At 38.8% G+C, this 24551-nt stretch overlaps 1 protein-coding gene across 1 annotated transcript; it reads right to left on the bottom strand.

The window, feature by feature from the left end:
* Positions 1-125: 125 nt before the first annotated feature.
* Positions 126-24551, bottom strand: METAP1 (methionyl aminopeptidase 1). Its single transcript, XM_032224585.1, has 11 exons — positions 24335-24551; positions 21287-21338; positions 19401-19513; positions 13456-13516; positions 11939-12030; positions 11688-11771; positions 11086-11224; positions 9588-9719; positions 7829-7972; positions 5352-5417; positions 126-3845 (listed from the first exon to the last, which is right to left on the bottom strand). The coding sequence occupies exons 1-11, from the start codon at positions 24446-24448 to the stop codon at positions 3682-3684; spliced, it is 1161 nt and encodes a 386-aa protein (XP_032080476.1). The 5' UTR covers positions 24449-24551; the 3' UTR covers positions 126-3681.

Below are 24551 nucleotides of genomic sequence, written 5' to 3'. Positions count from 1 at the left end.
TCAATAGTGGTAATGAAAGATAAGCAAAAAAAAAAAAAAAAATCTTACTATACTATGGATTGTGTGAATAGGCTGTGGTTTCCCAGAACATTCATAACCCTATGAATAAATAACAAAGCTCCAAGTTAGACCTATTATAGCTTTTATTCAATTGGGAGGGGGGGAGTAACAATAAGCAGAAAAGTCCCATCAATTGATCTAGATTACCCATACTCTCATATTTCACTGATATTTGCTCAGAAATATATGTTGCATTCCAGCCTTCCCAATTGCCAATGCGAGAGCACAAGTCACATAATTTCTAGATTTCCCTATGACATGATAAGACAGTGCCAGGGGCCTGAAACATCGAGATAATTTTAAAAGCTGTTTCCATAAGAAAATTGTTGGGTTGAGGTTTCACCTTTCTTGTTAAATCCACTGCTGCACAGTAATTTCAGATGTGGGTATTTTTTATTTTATTTTTTGACATGTAGGGTACAATTCAAAGACCCCTTATTTTTCTGGAATGTTAAACATGTTTGGAAGCTTGAAAATGTTATGGGCCATTCTCACAAAAGAGCTGAGATAGTGGTGGTTGATTTTACCACAAACCACCTTTCTGGTTACCAGAAAGGAGATTTGGGAGGAAAGGGCTAACTCCATGTCTTCTAAGTAGCAGTTGGAACCTAAAGCTTCTTTATCTCCTAGAGAAAAGGTTCATCTCAGTTAGCATAACTAGTAACTGGTAAAGACGGGTGTGAATAGCAAAACTACATGTAACAAACTGGTGCAGCTAAATTAACCTGCATTTCAACCTTTAGACCAAATGAACTTTCTCAGTCTCCTCCTCTTCAAAAGGTAGGACTGTTGGACCCATTGTGCAGTGACCAGAAATGTACTTCAAAGTAAGTGCCAACTACTATTTTAGGTCATTGGCGATAGCTGATTTACCATAACCAAAATGTCAGGGAGAGTCATAGAGTCAATATTCTGACCCAGCGAGGCTAATTTTTGCATCCGAGGCAGCACAGTTACTATAGTCTATGAGCAGCTATCACTTGCTTTCTAAAAATGTCATGGTATTCCAGCTGGAAAAAAAATCAGAGAAATGAAAAGGAATGAACTTGGTGGACACACTTTGAACTATCACTGTGGGAAACCAAGTTAATTCGTGTGGTGCAATAAGTATAGGACTCAACTGTCATACAGTATATGGTTCTAATTAGAAGCTCTTGTGGTAAGGCAACATGGAGTTCCAACTATCACATCAAGCAATAATATTTGATTTTTTTTAACTTTATGGGGGTTGTATGAAACCAACCCAAAGGCTTGTAAATAATCATGGTTTCTATCTTATCTCATCCAGCTGAGGTTCATTCAACTCAAATATATGAATGTAATAATAAAGCCAAAATTAGAAGTTGGCATTGAAGTACATCTAAAATTTGGTTCTAGAAGCAAAAGTGCAAGTGGTGCATGAATGACATATTTCCTCACCTGGTACATTTTCTCTGCTGCTGTTGGTCCCTATCTGAACTTGGTGGCTTTTCTGTTCTACCCCCTGGTCAAAGACACCATTTGACTTCCTTGGCCTAGCCCCTTTGTTACTGGTTTCCTTCCTTCTGATTCAGGCACCTCAATGTTCTGCCATGTCATTCTGGCTTTAAAATTCAGGTCCACTTTCTGGAAACTTTGTCTTGTTGGAACTTTGCAATGCTCAATTAGGTACCCTGATCTTCAGCTTTCCTTTAAAAGCCATGAAATTCCAGCAGTCGGGACATTTCAGCAGTCTTCTGTCCGAGCTCCTCTTTGCCAAATCTTCATTAACCAAAGCACCAGATCTACCTATACACCCTTTGCTAGACTAACTCTTCTAGAACCAGCCTTCTTAAAGGCTTCATCCCCCACAAATGTCCTTTCCAGGCACCCAAAGAGTAAGCAAAGTGTGACTCTCAGGGCAACAATAGCACTTTCATTTAGCTGCCCTGTCACAACTATACTTTTTTCACACACACGCAAAAAAGGAAAGAACAAACTCTAGGGCCAACCACCCAGACCTCTAATCTCCATTCAATAAATAAGTTACCCTTTTTGTCATACCTGTTCTAAACCTCCAAACAACAATAAAGTCAGATGTTGCTGGTGGAAGCCGAGATCATTTAAACAGCTTACAATGATTTTATAACTAACACAGAGCAGAAATGAGCACATTATGGCCATGATTTCATGACTTTTATTTGTCTTCATTTCTGTTGCTGTACTTCAACGCTGTACGGATGAAGTAGGTACCAGAATAAAAAATGGTTGAAAAATCATTCTCATTACAGAATACAGATGGAAACAGCCACTGGCCAACAAAATTAAGCCTTCCCTGACATCAACAAAGATAAATCTGTATAACCAATTCACATAAAGTAGGAGGGGACATTATACTATCACCTTTGTCTAAGGATCTTTGGGGAAAGAAGAATGATTTCCAGGGCTGTCCAAATCTTGCACATTTCAAAGGCATTATCTTTACTGCAACAGCTTCCTTTTCATGAAGCATCACATTGGCCATAGCACCTACACCTGGTTTGTCAAATGCCTAAGAACATTTCAGGAAAATAATTATGTGATAAAATGGGCCGTGGGAAACACACAGCATTATATCTTACTTTCCTGTCTGTGGCTCAGTTCTCATTACCACTGGCAAAGTTTTCCTCTTTAATCTGCAGTGAAGCTGATTTCAGTTGTTATGGGCTCAAAATTAACCATTTCTGATCCCGTTCCTGACAGCTGCATGTCACAATCCCAAAGTATCATTTGGGGTACTTTGGGGTATCTAGTGAGCCCTACAGTGGACAAACATTTGATCATGGCAATGAAGTCATATAAAGTCACAAATGTTACTATACATGGTAAACAGGAATTATTTGTATTTTTTTTTCTATTTCAGTTGGAATAATAGCTTTTTACTAGTAAAATTTTAGAACCTTATTGGCTGTCAAGTGCTACCCATTTTAAAGCTGTAATTTGGTAAAAGCTCAAACCAGGCAGGATATCTCAGTAATTTTGGCCTCCCTGCCTCACACTTCGCGGCTTTTCACAGAGAACCCCTGGGCAAAGGCAAACTCTCTTCATTAACTAATGGTTATTGTACTTCTATGTACAATTACAACAGAGGCAACCAAAAGGGAGTAGGAAAGGCAGCAAAGTTCTAGAGGGACTAGTACACAGTACTAGTTTCATTTTTGTAGTATTTAATGCCACCTCTGAGTTGTAAACAGATGAAAGCCTAGCCTGTTTAAAACTGCCTTTGCAGCACAAGCTAAGCAGGGATAGCCTTTGGAACAAGAAAAGTTCAAAACCTAAAGTAAGCTCTCACATTCACCATGAAAACGTTGTCTTAGGTACACCAGCTGACAACTGTGGCAGTGACAAAAACCATCTGAATCCCAGCTTTTTGTTTTTGCTGTTGTTTTCTTTTGGTGGGCAGAAAGGAAAACAAAGGGGTGCTACTTGGGAAACTCTTTTTAAAAGTTCAAACAGTGTCGGGGTCCTCTGCATCAGATTCTTCTGAGTTGTACAATGCAGATTTGCATTTCCCTTATCTATAGGCAATGACAAGAAAACAGGTGATGAAATCCCCCTTCCATCCTGTACATTAGTAAAATGCATAGTACAAATGCTCATTTCAAGGTCTTCACGTGGCTCATACTAGCACTGGGTCATGAAGTGAGGACGAATGCTATCCAACCGCCGGGTTAAGATGTCACACCCAGTATCTGTGACTAGGAGTGTGTGCTCAAACTGAGCAGACCGCTTGCCATCTCGGGTCACTGCAGTCCAGCCATCGGGCCAGGTTTCATCTTGCCACCCACCTAATGAAGACAACATAAACAGATTCAGCATAATGAACATAACACAACAGATACAGCTTCTGCAATTGTCTATGGAGAGTCTCAAACATCCAGTCATGGTTGTCCCAAAGGTGCTTTTTCCCAAAAGTTTTTTTTTCTTTGAAAACATTTTACTTCTCATCCAAGACGTTTCTTCAGTTGAAGAAGCAGCTTCTTAGATAAGAAGCTAAATGTTTTTTTTTAAAAAAAAAAAGTCCAATTGTCTTTTGGAAAAGCACCTTTGGGATAGCCCCATCAATTGTTCATTTTTTTTACTAAGAAAAACTTCAATTGTTCATTTTTTTAAAAAAAGAAAAACTTCAGTTTTTTATTTAGGCATACTGTATAGCTTATATATATAGAATGTTGGCCTGCTTTTCATTAAGCAACATCTCTGGAAGAAGTATATTAAAGTCAATAACCCTGCTATTTTCTCCCCTACAATCATCTTGGATAAAAGGGAATACAGGGCCCCCTCCTCCTCTATTTTGGGAAGCAATTGTTCCCCACCCTTTAAGAATGGTTCCAACATAAGAAAATGTATTGGTGCTGTTCAGAAACTAATTTTCAATCAAATCCCCAGAGAAGAGAATCTTTTAGCACTGGTTGATCTTTTAGCTAATGCTCATGTTTTTTCCAAGGTTTATTTTAATAAGCATGAGGAAAAACCTGTTTTCCAGTCCACTGGATCATTAATATTGTGTTGCTATCTGGAAAACATTTATTCACATATTCTACTCTGGGTATTACTCTAGTAATATAGACCATTTATAGCAGTGGTGGGTTGCCAAATTTTTTATTACTCATTTATGTGTATTCCTGCGTGTGTTCACGTGCGCAACGCTTCTGCACATGTGCAGAAGAGTCTGGGCGGAGCCTCCTGTTGCCGTTACTACTGGTTTGCCCAATCTGGGCCAAACCGGCAGCAACCCATCTCTGATTGATAGGCTCCATATCCTTATTGTCTCGGCTTCCTTGCACTCTTATTACTCAGTTTTTATATATTTTAACAAATTATCTCAATTATCTTCATATCTATGAAAAAATATGCAAAAGGGTCCAAAATATGTCAATTTGTGGAAGATACAGTTTTTTAAAAGGGGGGAGAACTCTTTTATCATGATGCCCTCTTATAATTTTATTTACATACATGACACTCAAAAGTATATTTAATAATTTAATTGTGCAGATTTTTAAAAAGCAAAATGTCATTATGGATTTTTTAGAAATTAGTATAAACTGACTAGAGAGCCTGTCAGATAGTTTAGGCATAAGAACAATCTTGGATACAATCTTTTGTACCTTCAAGAAAAGATGTAACAATGCAAAAATATGAGCAAGATTTCATCTCAATGATTGGAATATACTTTGCTTACAAGATAGCAGCTCCCCAGTGACCAAGAAATGTTCATATATATAGCTCCCAAATTAATTTCAAGAAATTTCTAGTTAGAAACAGAATTCCTTAGATTCATAACAGCATATTACCTTCACAGATCATTGGTTCTATCGTAAATGCATGGCCGGGCTTCATTACTCCAACAGCCTTATTTTCTGGGAAGGACAATAAAATATCGGGAAATGATCACTTCTCACAGACAAGACAGGAATGAAATACAAGACAATGCTAAAGTACCACAATGTACAGTAGTTGTACACAGTTTTTTTTTTTTAAAAAAAGCCTTTCTTTTATTTTCCTTCAGTTACTATAAAGTACTTTGGATAGAGGTATTGAAAGCTGGATCTAGTATAAAACAATTCACCCAAAACAAAAAGTAGATAGAAAAAAAATGAATTTACAAAAGTTTAACAATTTAATTTCCACTTTCCTACCTGCAGCTGCCAATCCTAACAAAAATAAATTCTAGTGATTTCCTTTCCACCCAAATAAATGTATACATGCTATTGTTAATGTGCTCATTTCTTTGGTAAGTGAGGGTATTATGTCATGGGTTTTTCTGGTTTTTTTTTAATTATTCTTATAGCTGCCCAGAATCACTTGTATGGGACAAGTGACTATATAAATCATATAAGTAATTAAACAAAACACCTAGAGTGCACATATAAGTGAATGTGTATACTTGCTAAAAGGTATATATTTAAAAAGGGCAGGGACGAGATAAATAGCCCCACAATTTAATAATTAGTGTTTAAAACTTTCTATAAAAGCTACTCCACTTATATAATTAAGAGATTTCCATCTGCAAGGAACAATTTCATGCAGAGTTGACAGAGAAAAAGACCTTCTTGGTGTTACAAAAGGGTTAGTATAATCACCTTCTTTGTGCAAGCAAGGAAATGAAAAAGAATCTACATCAAACCAAGGCAAATATATAACACGCACCAGCAATGTCAAGATATAGCATTAGCCTGGTCTTTTTAAAGCAATTAACCATTGTTTCATGAGTTGTTTCCCTTCTTTAAGGAAAGAATATAGGCAAAGTACGAGCTATATCCACATCTCACTTCTCAGTCTTGCCTGTGTTAACAGTCTTAAAACTAACTATGGTTTGCCTAAAAAAGCCATGACTGTACCTGCAGCAAATGTGGGGAAATTTCATTATTTTCAATAAGAGCAATATAACTTCATAATGTATTTACAGTTGCACAAAAATAGAAGACATTCACATATGTGTATTGTAGGTATTTTATTTAATTAGTTATACAATTTATGTACTTGTTCATCTCATCTCTGGGCAGCTTACAAGAATAATTAAAAACACTGAAAAACCCATGATATAATAAACCCAGTTACCAAAGAAATGAGTATAAAATCCTTCACCGGCATCTGACATCTGACCTTGTGGTAAGATTTACAATAGGATAACCATGCAATCTCATTTTACTATCCATCAATCTTCACATCCTCTACTGAGAAACACTTCCACCAATCAATCTGAATTATTAACTAGACTAGGCGAGAAGGGGAGCAGACAGGCAAGCTAACTAGGAAAGAATGGGATAGCAGGAAGAATTGTTCACATTACTAAAATACAGGCAGTCCTCAACTTACGTTCGTTTAGTGACTTATGACAATTTTTCAAGAGTTACAACCTTGCAGCATCCCCAGGATCACGCGATCAAAATTCAGACGCTTGGCATCTGGTTCATATTTATGACCGTTGCTATGTCCTAAGCAGTGGTGGGTTTCAAATCCTGTTCCAACCGGTACAGTTGGAACGGGGCCGGTGGCGATGCGTACAATGCACGCGCACACCCACGTGGCACACGCATGCATCTTAGCGCCTCCATGATGCTCCAGCTGCTCTGCACAGCATCGCGCAGGCACTGTATGCTTCTGCGCTGACACACATGCGCATGTGTGGCAGCGCAGAAGCTTTAAAACACAGGTAAGGAGCTTGGGCGGGTGGGCCCTCTGGAGCACCGTACCGGAACGGTATCCCGTGCTCCGGGCTGGCTTCAGTACACCCATACCAGGGCGTACCGCCTGCAACCCACCACTGGTCCTAAGGTCATGTAATCCACCTTTTTGACCTCCTGACAAGTAAAGTCAATGGGGAAGCCAGATTCACTGGGTTAGTACTGGGTTTACTAACTTATCGACTGCAGCGACTTGCTTAACAATTGTGGCAAGAAAGGTTGTAAAATGGGGCAAAACTCACCTAACAAATGTCTCACTTAACCACAGGAATGTTGGGCTCAATCATAGTTGAAGACTACCTGTATATTGTTTGTGGAGCCGCCCTTCAAGCCTACATCCACAACAATACTAACTGCTTTGGCCAGTTAAGGTGCTGACCACAGTATTCCGATTATAAAATAAGCCTTTGTGCTTCCCAACCCATTTTAAGATGTTCCTAAAGGCCGAGATGCACATATGTGTCTGTCACTTCCAACTCCAACTTCACTGTCTTTTAAGGTCATCAGCTATAGAAATGTAGGAAACAATCAGGTTTACTGATTGCTAGCAACACAACACCAGAGCAGATATTCCTTATACTTACTGGCATAATGTGGCACATTGGGAGCGGTGTGGAACAGCTTATGAATCCCATGCCCACAGTAACTCCGAACTACTGAAAACCCATTAGCTTGAGCGTGTTTCTGTATAATATTCCCCAATTCTCTATACCGTACACCAGGCTTTACTGCAAAGCAATGCATATGTTTAGAAATCACAATGAAAACAACGGTCAGTATGCATACACATATTCTCTTTTTTTGCACATGTGCACCTTCTCCCTCAAAGAATTGCACAAGAGCTCAGAATTTATGATACGGGTGGAAAAAGGAAGAAAAGGAAGACTTTTGATCAAATACTTTCAAAATGTAAAGGTTTCAAGTTTGGACTCACAGAACATTTCAACACAATATTCTCGGGGAGAACAAGCTTACCAGCTGTCCAGGCTAAAAAGACAAGTATCATTTCTAGTTTTCAGACACTAGCTCCACAGCTACAACTAAGGCATAATGCAGTTTGCATTGTTTGTGGGATGGCTGTATTTAAATAGGGTGGCAGACCAGCTGAATTTTAAAAAGAGGGTAAAGTCATGGAGGCTCAGGCTATAAACTGCTATTGGACTTGATGGCTGTTATATTACCTCTGAAATCATGAGCAGCAGCATTTGCCAAATCTTAGGGAACAACTGCTGAAAAGGGTCATCATTCCCCTTCTATGTTTGTGAACCTCCTAAAGGCATCTGCATGGCCCTCAAATGACAAAGAATGCTGAAAACATGGACCTCTGGCCAGGTTTGGCCTGTGGCTTAGGATGATGGGTGAATCCAGTTGTTGTTTATAACTTAGCATGATAGGCTCCTACTTTAATATGCTTGTTTTACTGAACATAGTTTTAACAGCGTCTTGCAAACCACAGTGGTTCTTATAGGCAAGAAAAAGGAAGCGCTACAAAGCCTTCAAACTGTGAGTCATAATATTTAGGGTAGGCAAGCCAACATTGTGGCAAGGATACACCCTCTTTTGTATGCTTCCTAAAGACTCTTAATATTTTTAACTCTTCCTCTTTTAATTACCACAAGTAACATATCTGTACTTTAAGAGAAGAAAATTTCCTCTGGTTTTCTCCAAGGTTTAACTGTTGAGAAAACAGTATTTATATATTAGTCCACTATGGATTTTCAATAAAAATGTAGCAAAGTGTTAATCATTCCTTGGGCAACATTAAAAAAAAAAACCTCCGTGTCTTGTTTAAGTCTGAGTATTAGTTTCCCCTGCAAATGCTAAAGCTCCAGGGGAAGAATTTTGATAATCAGTTTAATCTACTATTTTGTTATGCAAGCTAATTGCCTGTATTCTGAAGAATCTGAACTGCCTCCAGTAAATAACTATTTACATGCTTAGGATGCCTAAAGATTAAGTTTCATCTTATGTTACATTAATTCATGTTCACTATCTGGCTCAAAACATTTTTAATTTGTCACCAACATGCAGTTTTACAAGAGAAACAGACTACAACATTCAGCAAAGAATTCTAAACTTGACATTCCATTAATGTTTAGCCAGTGCTCTGGAAACGATCAATTTTCTGAAACTTTATTTAAGCCATTTATTGCGCTATTAAAATTAATCATTTTGAATAAGCCAGTCATCACCACCAAAAGGAAAAAAAAATTATAGCAATTTGGAACAGTGCAGTATGTTGATTGAGACAGACTCCTTAAGGGAGGCGCAGCTCAATGTAACTGATCTTCTATCTGTAATGTGTAAAAAGGAAGTCAGGCACAGGTTTCAAAACGCTCTTACCTGCATCAATTGCTTGCATTAGGCATTCATATGTCGTCTGAACTAATCGTTTTGCACCCTCATCGACTTCTCCAACATAAAATGTCTCATTGAGATCCCCATGATAACCATTACGATAAACAGTAATGTCAACTACAAGAAACAAAAGGAACACTCTGTCTTCATATTCTGTTTTTGCAATCATAACAAGCCTATGATCAACTATCCAAAACACATCACAAAATCAGAATCATCGTGTGTGTGCCTCAGGACTTAGCTCTTTTTCTCCTATTTTATTTGACATCCATATGAAACCACTAGGAAAGATACACCATCAGTCTGAGGCAAGAAATCACCAATATACTGATGACATGCAGCTGTATATTAGCTGATGGGTGCTAGGCTCTAGAGGGGAAATAATATCAATAATAATATCATATTAACTCAGATGAAATCCCAGCAAGACAAAATGACTGTTTATCCAAAAATTACCTAGAGCCATAATAATTTCATATTTAGTGTCTGAGGTGATTATAGCACCTCTGAAAATTTTTACCTGGAATCCTGGATTGAAAACTCTTCCTAAAACATCAGATAGAGACTGGGCCAAGGAAAGCCTCTGCCCAGCTACAGGAAATGCAAACATTTCTGCAAAAGGATGCTCAAGGGGTGATTATTTCTGTCCTTACCACCTCACAGTCGAGTCAAAATATTGTGCTTTATTTGGGCTGCTTTTGAAGACAAAACAAAAACTAGTCCAAAGTGCAACAAGTTGACTGTTGATGTCTTACACTTGGGTCAGCAGACTTTCAGAGTGCGTTGCATATGAATATTGGAAAATTAATTGACAACATCAATGGCTGTACCAACAACATGATAACCAAAACCCTCCTTGTTTAGTGATGAATTATCAAGAATTAAAAACAGAAAGGTCCTGTTAGTTCAGATTAAAAGTTTCTCATGGTGACTACCAAAAGGCATCTGAAGAAATAGCCATAACATCAGCACGTAAATATAATTTACAATCTGCTATGGCAATGCAAGAATTGTTTTTAAAACTGATAAACATTCAAGGGTCTCTTATGTATACAACCAGTTGAAAAACTCCCATTTTCAGTTCAGGCTCCTCTCAAAAAGCTTGACAGCCAAAAGGGACAGTTAGTTGGAAGATGCAGAGACTTATTTTTTAGAAAAAAATTGCTATAAGGTTTATGGCTTTAATTCTGGACAAATGTAAAAGTTTGAAAAGAAAAACAAAACTTAATCGGTTGCATCTGTATACAATTAGTCAAGTAGGAGATGAATGAACTATAACCAGTAAGCTTCCTCGGCAGTTTTTTTTACAAATATCAAAAATAAAACATATGTTTTGAAGTTTGGTAATCCCCAAAGCAAAACAAAACTAATTATTTTGGAAGGACATCATCGTTAGATAGATGTTTACATAGACTCTTTCTCCAATGGCGATATCCTTCCAAAATCCTATTTCCTATGAAAATATTTATTTGAAGTTTCCTACCATTAACAATATCGCCTTCTTGTAAGCGTCGCCTGTCTGGAATGCCATGGCAGATGACTTCGTTTACTGATGTACAGCAAGACTTAGGAAAATTGTAATAATTCAGTGGCGATGGGTAGCAATTTCTGGCAATGCATGCCTGAAAAGAATTTTGAATACGATTTTCACTCAAAAATATTCCAAAATGTCATTTTAATAAGTGCAGCAAATTTAAGAAAGCATAATTTCTGAAAGATGAACTAAAATCAACTATATAGGATTAGACATTTAATCTCTCCCTGGAACGAAGATCTATTTGAGACCCAATAGCATTTTTAAAATACACATGATGCCTGATAACATATTAGCTTCCTGATTTTTTTAATTTTAAGTATTAGGGGAAAACAAAAGTCAGATAGTACAGAGTCTGGCAGGTTTGCAGAAAAGTCTCAGGAACGCGCTGGTGCTACAGGTGCAATATTGGGAATCTATGAACTAATGTTATATAGCCACTCCTAACTATGCAGGAGATTAGTAAACTGGGGTTTTTTAAAAAAATTAAACACAGAATCTAAGCTTTAAAATATAGTAACAAAAATAGAACCTCATCAAAATATCCTTACTAAATGAACAGCATGATCTATTTCTTCAGTGGTAACACCTGGCTTCACCATCATGGCAGCAACATCTAAGACTTCTCTAGCAAGCTGCAGGATAAAGGAACAGAAATTATTCATAATGATAAACAATTTTCACGGAATCAATATAAATGCATATATGTGTGTGTGTGATTACATTTTCAAAGGAAGCATGCAAAGACATTTCTTTTTAGATTCTACTTCATTTTAAGTAATGTTGTGCATTATAAACTTACCCTACACACAACTCGCATCCCTTCTATATCTTCTGAAGAAAGGATCTTTATCTGAGAAGTTCCTTTAAGGGCCTGTTCTGACTCAGACATACCTAAAAGAAAGGATTATTACCATTATGATAACTAATAAATTGATCTCCCAGGTTTCCTCCAGAAAGCACAAGCTTAGAAAACTTATAAAGCTGTCCTCTTATTTTATCCCAACAATGACACCCAATGAGCTGAGTGATGATTACTCAAAAATCACTAGGGAACTTGTGGTTCAGTGGGAATTTAAATCTGGTTTATTCCAGCCCCCGATTCCAACTATTATATTATACTGGGAAATGATATCTATTCACAAAAATTTTTAGAAACAAATGCATGGTGGTTGCATGCCAAAAGCTATGGAAGGTTTACGTCCAGTAAACTACCACAGCATTAGCAAATAAATTAATGGTTAATATAAATCAATGGTGTGACCACATCTGGAATAATAATGTGTGCAATTTTGGGCACCACACCTTAAAAATGATACAATGGAAGTAAAGATTTGGAGGAAGATAAAAAAGGGGCTGGAACAGTTTCTCTGCAAAGAGAGGTTGCAATATTTGGGGCTTTTTAGTTTAGAAAGGAGACAACAGAGAGAGAATATGATTGAAGTATACAAATTACCTACAGTGTGGATAAAAAGAAAAAGAAGGCGAAGGTATTCTCTCCTTCCCAAAAGAACCAGAGGTCACCCATTGAAATTGAATCTTAAAAGAATCGGGACTAACTAAAGGAATTCTTTTTTACACAATAAGCAATTCAACTTTGGAACTCACTACCACAAAATGTAATCCTGGCTACTGGTTGGATTCCAAAGAGTTGGGATTAATGGTGATTAGTTTGATGGCAGTATAAGTGCTTCTGAAGGCCATCTACTGGAAGACTAGAGAGCTTTCCTATGCAATTGGTTGGTCATTGTGAGAACAGATTACTGAACTAGATGGGCTAGGGGTCCAATCTACATGGGCAGTGCTGATCTCTTATATACGGCTGGATCAGCTTGGATCCAGATGAAAAATTGGAATGCTCTGATGTTGAAATGTCTGTACCAGAATGTTCCATTCCAGAATGGTAGGTTTTGCACATAAAATCTGCAATTATATTTGAATTTTTTTTTAAAAAAGATAAAGGGTATTAATAAAAGTGAAATATAAAACAGGAGCAAAACAAGAAACCCTGGATACTACACATCTTATTTGAACTTCCCCTAATTCTTCTCAAACATTTGACAGAGTTATCTGACGAAATATTATGACCAAATGTGTGTTACCCAAAGGATGGCTAATGCTTGTTTGTCAAATAAAAAAAAAATCACTTATGCTTGAATTTGTTTGTTTGTTATTTTTCTAAAGCAACTGATCACCAAACCTGAAGTATAATACATCCAAATATTTTTGAGACATACCCATTCTGAAAAAGAAATAGTTAACACAGTTTAAATTAATCACAGGCTCAACAAATGAAAATTGTACTATGCCTATAATTACCTAAGGTGTGATCTGCATAATCTGGCCTTTGAATGTAACTCGGCACAGGCCTCATTGGCATCTAAATAAAGCACAATTAGGATCTGTTTAAACATATTTATTACCTTAGTCATTCTGAATGTGGATAACAGTTGCTAGAAAACAAACTATAAAATGGATATTTTCAAATCAAATGAAAGCATATATTAAAATCTCTCATCCAAGAGCCGCAATAGCAATAGCAATAGCAGTTAGACTTATATACCGCTTCATAGGGCTTTCAGCCCTCTCTAAGCAGTTTACAGAGTCAGCATATCACCCCCAACAATCCGGGTCCTCATTTTACCCACCTCGGAAGGATGGAAGGCTGAGTCAACCTTGAGCCGGTGAGATTTGAACCGCCGAACTGCCGAACTAGCAGTCAGCTGAAATAGCCTGCAGTGCTGCATTTAACCACTGCACCACCTCGGCAAGCCAAGTGTGTTGTTTGATAAGCCAGTGTCAGATAACAAGAGACACAACAATGGGAGACATCAGCAAAAGTAACTGGAAACCCAAAGTATATACCGTAATTTTCAGACTATAAAACACTCCAGACTATAAGATGCACCTAGCTTTTGGGAAGGAAAACAAGAAAAGAAAATCTGCCTCTGTCTCCCAGCAATTTGCCTCCTTGCAGCAAACAGCCTCGTGAGCTTCAGCACAGCCTGATTTAGCATGAGCAGCTGATTGGCGGTTGGATTGGCCTCCTGGAATCGCGATGATCAGCTGTTCCAGGCTGCAGGGATTGCCGCTGCCCTGTGGTGCCATCGCTGCCTATCGCCACTGCCAGCTCCATGAGCCCATTTTCGGCCTCCGGGCCCCATTTTCGGCTCCTTCCAGGAGAAGGGGATGGGCGGCAGCAATCCCCGCAGCCTGGAACAGCTGATAGGCAGTATTCCAGAGGCAGATCCAACTGCCAATCAGCTGCTCATGCTAAATCAGGCTGTTTGCGGCAAGGAAGCAAATTGCTGGGAGGCAGAAGCTGAAGGGTGGGGGCTGGTGGATGAGCGCGGCTTCGGCAACATTAGCTCTATAAGACGCACAGACATTTCCACCCACTTTTGGAGAGTGCGTCTTATACTCCAAAAAATACTGTCCAAAGGAAGAAGACAATACTCCAGGTAGACAGATGTTAGGAAATCAAAGAATACAGGAATACAATAGCAGAGTTGGAAGGGACTTGGTCTTCTAATCCAACCCCCTGCCTAGGCAGGAAACCCTATACCGTTCCAGACAAATTGCTATCCAACATCATCTTAAAGACTTCCAGTGTTGGGGCATTCATAACTTCTGGAGGCAAGCTGTTCCACTGATTAATTGTTCTAACTGTCAGGAAATTTCTCCTCAGTTCTAAGTTGCTTCTCTCCTTGATTAGTTTCCATCCATTGCTTCTTGTTCCACCCTCAGGTGCTTTGGAGAATAGTTTGACTCCCACTTCTTTGTGGCAACCCCTGAGATATTGGAACACTGCTATCATGTCTCCCCTAGTCCTTCTTTTCATTAAGAGAAGAAACTGAACTGGGGCCGGGAACTGGAGACAAAGGCAAGTGCACACAAATGTCCTTAGTAATTCTCAGCCTTTCTCTGAAGAAGTGGATGAAGAAAATCAACACTGAGCTCCAATCATATTCCTCTGGAGATCCTAAGCTCCATGAAGCCTGGTGCACCCTAGAGAAAAAGTGTTCATCTCCCGAGTAACCCTCCCAAGATGTCTATCTTTAAACCATTCGGTATGTTGCTCTGAAACCTAGCAATCACACTGAACTTCTGGGCTCAGAAATCAAGAGAGTTCTTCTCGTTTAGCTGCTTAAATTACAAGCGCAGAAGACAAAGAAAATACTGTTTCTGCTTCTGGTTCAGTCTAACACTTTAGGAAATAGGTCTCTGTTAGTACTCAAGTTCCCCAATGCTACCTCTTTTCCTCTAATCAGGTTTTCTCTGAAGTGGCTATAGCTTAAAAATCCTGAGCTATAGGAATGAAGCCCAAATAAAAATGATTTTAAAAAAATAGTCATTTGGACAATAGCCAGGTTTTCAGTAATTCCACCATTCCTTTTTATAGCTATTGAAGTAATTGTATATTTATGAAGTTTCAGTTTGAGAACCTGATGTTAAGAGACAAAACAGAATTCAGTAACTCTGAATAACAATGTCATACCACATTAATTCCCAAGCAGAAGTGGTAGTCAGCAAGTTCTGACCAGCTTTGGAGAGCCTGTAGCGGATATTTTGAGAAGTTCAGAGAACCGGTAAATACCACCTCTGACTGGCTCCGCCCCCATCTATTCTATGCCTCCCGAATCCCAGCTGATTGGGAGGAAATGGAGATTTTGCAGTAACCTTCCCCTGGAGTGGGCAGGGAATGGAGATTTAACAGCATCCTTCCCCTGACACGCCCACCAAGCCATGCCCAAAGAACTGGTAGTAAAAAAATTTGAATCCCACCACTGTTCCCAAGGCATAATGTGAGCCTTCCAAAAACCTTCCATTGAACTTGAAGTATTTAGGGTGGCAGAAGGAGAAAATATTAAATGTGTACTGCTTCAATTATATTTTGATTTGCCTTTTTTTCTCTTGCTTTTTGAGTTGAAATAACAAGCCCCCCAACAAGATAACATGCCCTTGCCTTTAAGGATTGCAGAAGCACTGCAGGAAGCCTGTTGCTTCAATTGTTTAAAAGTTTTCCAGTTTAAACTGGATGTCTCAAATCATTGCACTAAGAACTGCAGCTTCTATACAGAGCCAGTATTCCAAATTTTCTATAGACTCATCCAGCAAGACAACAAACTGGGAGTTCTCATTTGTATTAAAAGTTGCAAACTGACAGTCATTATTATATGAATGACAAGTGACCTATTCTGCAATGTACAGAAGAATTTACAATTTCATACTTTATGTCACACATTTAGCAGCTGCTTATAACCAGAGGGCAAGATTCTCAAAATCTTGTTTAACCAGATGTATTGAAAGGGAAAAAAGATTAGTTTAGAAAAGTATTGGCAATTATTTATGTAAAGCAATTTCCTATGTTCCGAAGTATGATATCATAAAAGGCTTAGAAGACACAGAAAACACATTCTGAAACAGGTTTGGCAAATCACATTAACAATGATTTGAGAAATCAGTTATAACTGTGACTCAGGAGAGCCAGCATCATAAAAATATAACTGTAACTAAATCATGACTGATTGACCAGAGAGAAAATGGAAGTAGGTAATAAAGAAACTTAAACCAAATTGTCCAGCACTGGGTACATGTTGTTCTTTGGCTTCTTCACATGAATCATTACCCAATTACAACAGAGACATTTAAATAAGTACTTTCTGATAAGTGGTAAAAAGGAATTTCTAGTAAATGGTTTGGGTAATGCTCTAATATGAATATAAGTTATTCTATCTTTATTCCTTTTGATTCTGCAATCACCAGCTACATTACCATCATAATCAACTACTGCATCCATGATAACAGAAATTATTTTTTCAAGTTAGTGTTTCTTCAAAGACTGAGATACTATTTTGTACATGAGTTTATCTCCTAGCAAAAAACCTAAACATTCTGTTAGCAGCTTTTATCCAAAGTCTTTATACAGGGCGGGGCATAACCTTTTCCTAGGGGGTCACAGCAACACTTGTAATAACAACACAAATAATTCATACACCATTCGAAAGCCCATCAAAAACTGAGTTTATTGACACGATTTAATAGTCAGTATGATTATCAGTAACCCAATCCGGATGACGTTTCAATTTGTTTGCAATCCATTTTCAATTGATAAACGTCGCTCCAGCATCGCGAGCCTCTCGAAAGGCAATGCATTTTATTCTGTCAATGATCCTTTGTTCTTCCGAATCGAATTTTCCAGCCATTCTTAAAGCAAATTTAACATTTAATAGCTCATTCAATTCAGTTTTTTATGGGCTTTAAAATGAGGTGTCGCGGAAGTTGTAAACTGCTGTCGATCTTGCTGTGACCCCCTAGGAAAAGGTTATGCCCCGCCCTGTATTTGGGCAGAAACCGAATTATTTGTCAGTCCGCTCTATGTGGTTATTTTATGAATTCACTTATTATGGCTTAATGCTACATTCAAAACAAATGACTATGGTTTATTCAAAAACCATGTTTAACTAATCCGAGTTTAATACATTATTAGTCACTACCTATACCAGGGGTTGGCAACCTTGAACACTCAAAGAGCCACAAAGATCCTAACCGGAAACACACAGACAGACAGACAGACAGACAGACAGACACACACCGTTCAATTCTGGAGCCGACCCAAAGTCCAGTTTCTCCACCATAGAGTCTCCTCCTAGTGCAGCATCTTTTTTCCTCTACCTGTCCTAACCAAAAGCCCTAGCAATTATGGAGTCAACCAGCAACAGGGAGCCACAGCAGAGGGATAAAAGAGCCACATGTGGCTCCAGAGCTGGGGTTGCCAAAGGCCTTAAAATATTTTATTTCCAGAGCCTATATGAAGTTGGAAGTCCTCCTCTAAAATATATATTTTAAAATGCCTGATTTGTTCTCATCAAATTGAGCTGCCTGTTTATATGCACAGTTATTTCCAAGCTGTGAAAATATTTGCAGAATAAAACCCAAATCTTCTATTATGGACTATCCACTAAAACAGATATGACTAATATTTCCTTTGTTCTATATGGAGCTGGTCTTTGACTTTAGAATACAATTGGAATCAGAATGTCTGTTACTAAGCAAGGTGGTGGTTAAGTGAGTTGCGCCCAATTTTACAACCTTTCTTGTCTGAGTTGTTAAGCAAATCACAGCAGCTTTTAAGCAAATTATGCAGTTATTGAATTTGCCTGTCAGACGTCATCAGGGAAGATTGCAAATGGAGATCACATGACCCTGGGACACTGCAGTTGTTGTAAATGTGACGCCAGTTGCCAGGTGCCTGAATTTTGATCATGTTAATCAAAACGCCAAAAATGGTGTTTTTCACAAAAATGGGCCCATTTTTTGTAAAAAAAAAACAAAAACCACGCATAGCCTTTAAGAGGCTTGTAGAGTGCTCCTGGAGGCCCGGGGGGGGGGGGGGGGGGGCGGGCAAAAACAAGCAAAAGACTTCCCATTTTTCACTCATTTTTGCCCTCCCCAGCCCCCAGGAGCACTCTGGAAGCCTCCTAAAGGTTATGCATGGCCATTTTTGTAAAGGGGGCACGGTTTCAGGAGACCAAAAATGCTGTATTCAGTGTATAAGACGCACCCAGATTTTCACCCTCTTTTTTGAGGGAAAAAGGTGCATCTTATACTCCGAAAAATATGGTAGGTACTCCTTGACTTACTTCACTTACTGACTGTTCAAAGTTACAAAGCCACTGAAAAAGTGACTTGTGACCATTTTTCACACTTATGACCATCGCAGCATCCCCATGGTCATGTGATTTACATTCAGATGCTTGGTAACTGGTTCATATTTATGACGGTTGCAGTGTCCCAGAGTCATATGATCACCTTTTGTGACCGTGTGACAAGCAAAGTCAATGGAGAAGCCAGATTCACTTAACAACCGTGCTACTAATTTAACAACGGCAGTGATTTATGTAACAAATGTGGCAACAAAACTCATTTAACAAATTTCTCACTTAAATTTTGGGCTCAATTGTGGTCGTAAGTTGACGGCTACCTGTATAAGCCTTCATGGAAGTAGACTTGATTCATAAAGACAAATAATATAATTTGTTATAAAACGTTCTCTTTAATGGATAATAGGATGTTTTAAATTGTCTGATATACATTATGGTAAATAACTATCAAAATTGTTTAACGTGTACACATCTTTAAAAAAATAAATGGACAATTACGTTCTCTAACTGGGAGCTATCATGAAAAAATTACCTTCCTGTGGTTTGACTGGCGGAAAAACTGAACAAAGTGACACATTTCAGTTATTTCACCCTATTTACCAGTGGATAATGTGGCCTGAGTTTCCCAGTATATCGATAACCAGCCCAGGGATCTGTGTTTATGTCTCCATCTACAGTCCAGGCAGAAACTTCTCGTTTTGCTTTGTCATCTTCTATAAAACAAAAGCAGAATCATCACTGATTTTAATTAAGAAACTTCATCAAACATCAGAAATTGAAAAGTTAGATGGATAGATGGAACTTCTTTCCCCTCTCTTCTTTAGAGCTCTAAATTCCCCTCCTCCCTCCATGCTTGCTTTTCCTGCAATGGAGTATAAAATGTACCAAGATTTTGAAGAGGCAAATTTTTAAAAAGAAGGTTTTGCACTCTGCACGCCTAGCAGGTTTTTACAAAAATGGGCCCATTTTTTTGTGAAAAAAAGGGGCATGCCTAGCCTTTAGGAGGTTTCTAGAATACTCCTGGGGACTGGGGAACAAAAACGAGCAAAAAATATGGCCCATTTTTTGCTCGTTTTTGCCCTCCCCAGCCCCCAGGAGCAATCTGGAAGCCTCCTAAAGGCTACGCACGGCCATTTTTGCAAAGGGAGCAGAGTTTTGGGAAGCCAAAAATGCTGTATTCAGTGTATAAGTCATACCCAGATTTTAACCCTCTTTTTTTGGGGGGGAAAGGTGCGTCTTATACTGCGAAAAATACGGTAACTCGGATACTATTTGTATAAAGATCATTTTTTTGCCAAAAAGCTATTAAAAAAATAAATAAATCCAAGTCAGTACTAAAGCACTGGCCTAGTCTTGCCTTGCCCAGTTGCACTGTCAAAACTCTACTGTACCAATCATGCTGTGTCTTTATTTTTCAGTTCCTCTGCCTCCATGAACTCATTTTTAAATGCAGGTAGTCCTCGGCTTACAACAGTTCATTTAGTGACCGTTCAAAGTTACAACGGCATGAAAAAAAGTGACAGTTTTTCACACTTACAACCTACCATCCCCATGGTCACGAGATCAAAATTCGGATACTTGGCAACGGACTCATACTTAGGACCATTGCTGAGTCCCAAGATCATGTGGTGACCTTCTGTGAACTTCTGACAAGCAAAGTCAATGGGAAAGCCAGACTCACTTAATAACCATGTTACTAACTTAATAACTGCAGTGATTCACTTAATAACTGTGGCAAGAAAGATCATAAGATAGGGCAAAGCTCACTTAATAAATGTCCCACTTAACAACAGAAATTTTGGGTTCTGCGGTCATAAGTCGAGGACTACCTGTATGTCACATCTTTCACTATTCCTAAAGCAGTAAAAGATCACAACTGTTTAAGAAACTAAAGTCCAAGGTCCCATTCAGACATAGAAACCTACCAATGTGTAAAAAGCATTGTCCATAAAATATCTAGAAAGCAATCAAGAAATATTTAAAGAAACGGACTAAAGTGTCAGATCATTTTCGTGACTGTACCACTGCAAGCTACAGTTGTGTCATGTGTATGAATGTTCTTCCATAAAAAAATAAGAAAATTTATATAGTTATAAAAAGGGAATCAAGGAAAATCATAACTTAAACCATTTTCCTCTGTCATCTAGATTAATATTTCCCATTGTGTTATATGACTCTAACTGCTCTGAATTATCAACTATGTCTACATTAGTACAGCCAATTGAACAAATTCAATAAACCATAGTTAAGCAACACATCATTCAGTGCAAGACATGGACTGGGTTTTTTCCTTTTCTGTTATACAAAAGACCATTCAATCCTCTATGAATCCTTGTATGATGTACCTCAGAAAGCAAACCCACATTTATTACATCAATAACAACCAAGCTGTTATTACAGATTGATTTTAGGATGATTTGATGTCACCATAAACAAAATAGATTGCAAAGAAAATATGATAAAATCAAAAGGATGTACTTGCTTACTTGCTTTCTTGTGCAGCAATTTGTGAGTAGCCCAGCTTCCTTTAAAACACTCCTAAAAAGGCAAATTATATAAATTTAGCAATACTTTGAAACAGATTAACTTTATATGGCTTACAGTTCCAAAAAATAGGTTTTCCTTACAGTTCGCTACAGTTCAAACAGCAGACCCTAATTGGATTTCTTTTTAATAAGGCTCAAAAGCCACTTGACATATAAATGTATATGCCTAATATTGCTTTTATATAATTGTAGTATATGTTTTAAAGCACTTTAAAAACATAACTTAGTTTAGTCTTGGACTGGAAACATGGAGCCCTTTTATATCTTTTTTATTATCACACTTATTTGCCACCTAACTCTCAGTTCAGGGCAATTCTGAGTCTTTTATGGGAATTATTTGTTGTGACTATATGAGCATTTATAGCCAACATATTGGGATGGGACATAAGTCTGTAAAAAGCACAGTAAACAAATTTTGGCATTTCAAAATGGAAAATAGTTTCCTGGAGCCTAAATGATAACATTCACAGTACTGCTATAGTACATAACTCACCATCACATCTACCTACTGGTTGTACGCTACCATTAAAAAATTAAACTTTTCATGCAGCTCAAAACAAAAATTTAGCAAAATCATGGAGAGGAGATTCAACCATTGCTAAATCCCTCATTCCCTAAGGCAACATGTAGATGGTTTCTTCTTACAATCCTGTTTTTCAGGAGCTTAGCCTGGAGTAGTTACTGCAAAAGGCAGCTCCATAGCACCACTAAAAAGGTAGACAGCTGAATTCCTCATATATGCAACATTTCCACACCTATCTTTTTTTATCCTTCAAAAATACATTCTGAATGCTTGATTCAACCTGGTTTCCTATACAAATATGTTCCTCGGCCCAGTTCTATTAAAAGCAAGCCTGACTTTCTTCATAATTTGTAAAACGATTGCTCTTTGCAACACGAGCAAAAATACAACACAAAGATGTTCCCATTTCCTTTTCTCCCAACTCTCATCATCTTCAAACATTAATTTACTAATGACACGGAGGTGGTTGCTGACTTTTAATTTTTTTCCCCATCTTGCTTTCTTGTATTAATTTTTTAAGAAAAATAATCAAATGGATTTCACACATCATAAACCTTAAAAACCTGACAGAAGCAGAGTCTGATCTTGTGACCTTCCAGCACATTTAACTTAAAGCCAATTAAAGTATTCATCATCAAAAAAGATTGCAAAAGGCTTCTTCCTTCAAAACCTAGCAAAACGTAGACTTGTATGAATACCACAGAAATCATGTAAAATTTAAAACAAGCATTTATTACATACGTACCCAAATTTTCCTGAGTTTCCACATTCATGCCAATCATTATGGACATTGCATGTGTTTTATACTATGCACTATACACTAAAACTATGGTTTATGCTTTTACTAGTATATACAAATATGAACTCGGGTCCGACTCCAAGCAACATCAGGATCCTTAAATTGGATAAATGAATCAGACTTAGATTACTGAGTATTTAAATAGGATTTGCAGTAGGAAAAAAAATGACACTTCCTTATAATTGCTCCCCAAATTTCTGTAGCCAGCTCAGGTAACACAGCTAGATGACTTTGGCTAATTTCAAATGAGCATGGTACCTGAGTGGTGTATCAATAGGACACCCAAGAACTCTTAGCAAGGCCGAAATATTGAAAAACCATTTTGGAAGGAAATCATGGCACATTATTTCTCTACTAGTTTTAGTAAAACAACATGGATATGTCCATACAGTCATCAAAAGCTGAAGCTGATTCAGAGGAATATTCCACATGGAGGACAGAAATGTCAGAACTTTGGAAAAGGGAGAAAGATTTTTCTTCTAAGAAAAAAAAAGAAGGCTCACCTGATTTTAAAAGGTGAACTATGGAAACAATGAAGATGAAGACAAGGCAGGCCACCCATGTTCAGAATCATTCTCAATTATGATTGCATTTCAGGATCCCTAACACACTGGAAAATTTAGAATAGTTCTGGTGCTAAGGCCTGATTTTTCTTCAAATCTGACACAGAAACTTGTTACAGTTAATATCAAAACCTTAGCCTGTGGGCTGCTTTTAGAAGGAAAGTTTTGGCAAAAATTCCCTGGGCAATCAACTAAAATATCCAAAGTGCAACAACAATCACTTGTTGACAGACTGGAAGAACCCAGCCCTTGGTTTTTTTTTCCCCTCTCCAAAATCTATCTTGTGAATCTTGATGACAGAACGGGGTTTTATTATTTTTAAAGTGGGGATGTCAGGCTTTGAGTGCTTTGTCCTTCAGCATGTATATGGGGCCTATTCCTAGCATTAATGAGCAAGAAAATGCATCTCCCCTTGCTTTAGACTTTCCCCACTTCTGACATGTAAACCCCAGGGTAGAAAAACCTTTTTTTTAAAAGGGGGTTGGGGTTGGATGGAGGTAAGGAGGTAAGAAAGAATTAGGGCGTTTTTAGTTCACTGGTACCAGAGTTGGGTGTGTTGGACTACAAGTGACATCGCTGGGAAGGATGGACGTTGTAGTCCTTTGCTTTACCAAATCCCAGGTTGAATGATAGCGCCTTCCTTTGGCTTTTCCTCCCTTAGCAACAACCAAAGGAAGAAGGCAAACTTGAGAGAGAGCGAGAGAGCGAGAGAGCGAGAGAGAGAGAGAGAGAGAGAGAGAGAGACGGAGACGCAGAAATCTCGGCAACGCCATCAGCCTTTCTGAATTCAGTCCCTCACTTCCCAGCAAAACGTGCTCGGGCGGCCAGAGAACAGGCCCGGGCCCAGCCAGCCTGAGTCACACCTGCCTTGGCAGGGCAGCAGCCGCCCCACATGTCCGTCCCCCCACCCTATCCCAGGAGCAGGCAAGCCCCGTGTCCCCGAGGCCCCCCAGTGTCGAAACCGAAAGAAAAGCGGGCCGATGCGGCCCGGTCCCCGGCTCGAATCGAGCTCCCGTCGTCGGGGGAAATCTCTTGCGGCCGAAGCTTTCCGCCGAGCCGCCCTTTGGCGGGCAAAGGACGCCCTCGAGCAAGCGGCGCTTTACCTGCGAGCAGAAGTAGGAGCCCTGGATGCCCAGCTTGATGCAGGTGGGGCACTGCAGCTTGGCCTCGCTGCTGCAGCCCGCCGTCTCGCACACCCGGGCTTCCAACGCCGCCATGCTGCCTGCTGCGACCGCCGCCACAGGAGCGACCCAGGCGGACGGCGGGAGCAGCAGCGGTAGCAGCCACCACCGGGAAAGGGCGGAGGGAAAGGCGGAACTC

This window comes from Thamnophis elegans, chromosome 9 (genome assembly GCF_009769535.1).
Source record: "Thamnophis elegans isolate rThaEle1 chromosome 9, rThaEle1.pri, whole genome shotgun sequence".
NCBI classification, from domain to species: Eukaryota; Metazoa; Chordata; class Lepidosauria; order Squamata; family Colubridae; genus Thamnophis; species Thamnophis elegans.
The sequence above is the reverse complement of the archived record's forward strand: the minus strand, read 5'-3'. Positions and strand labels throughout refer to the sequence as shown.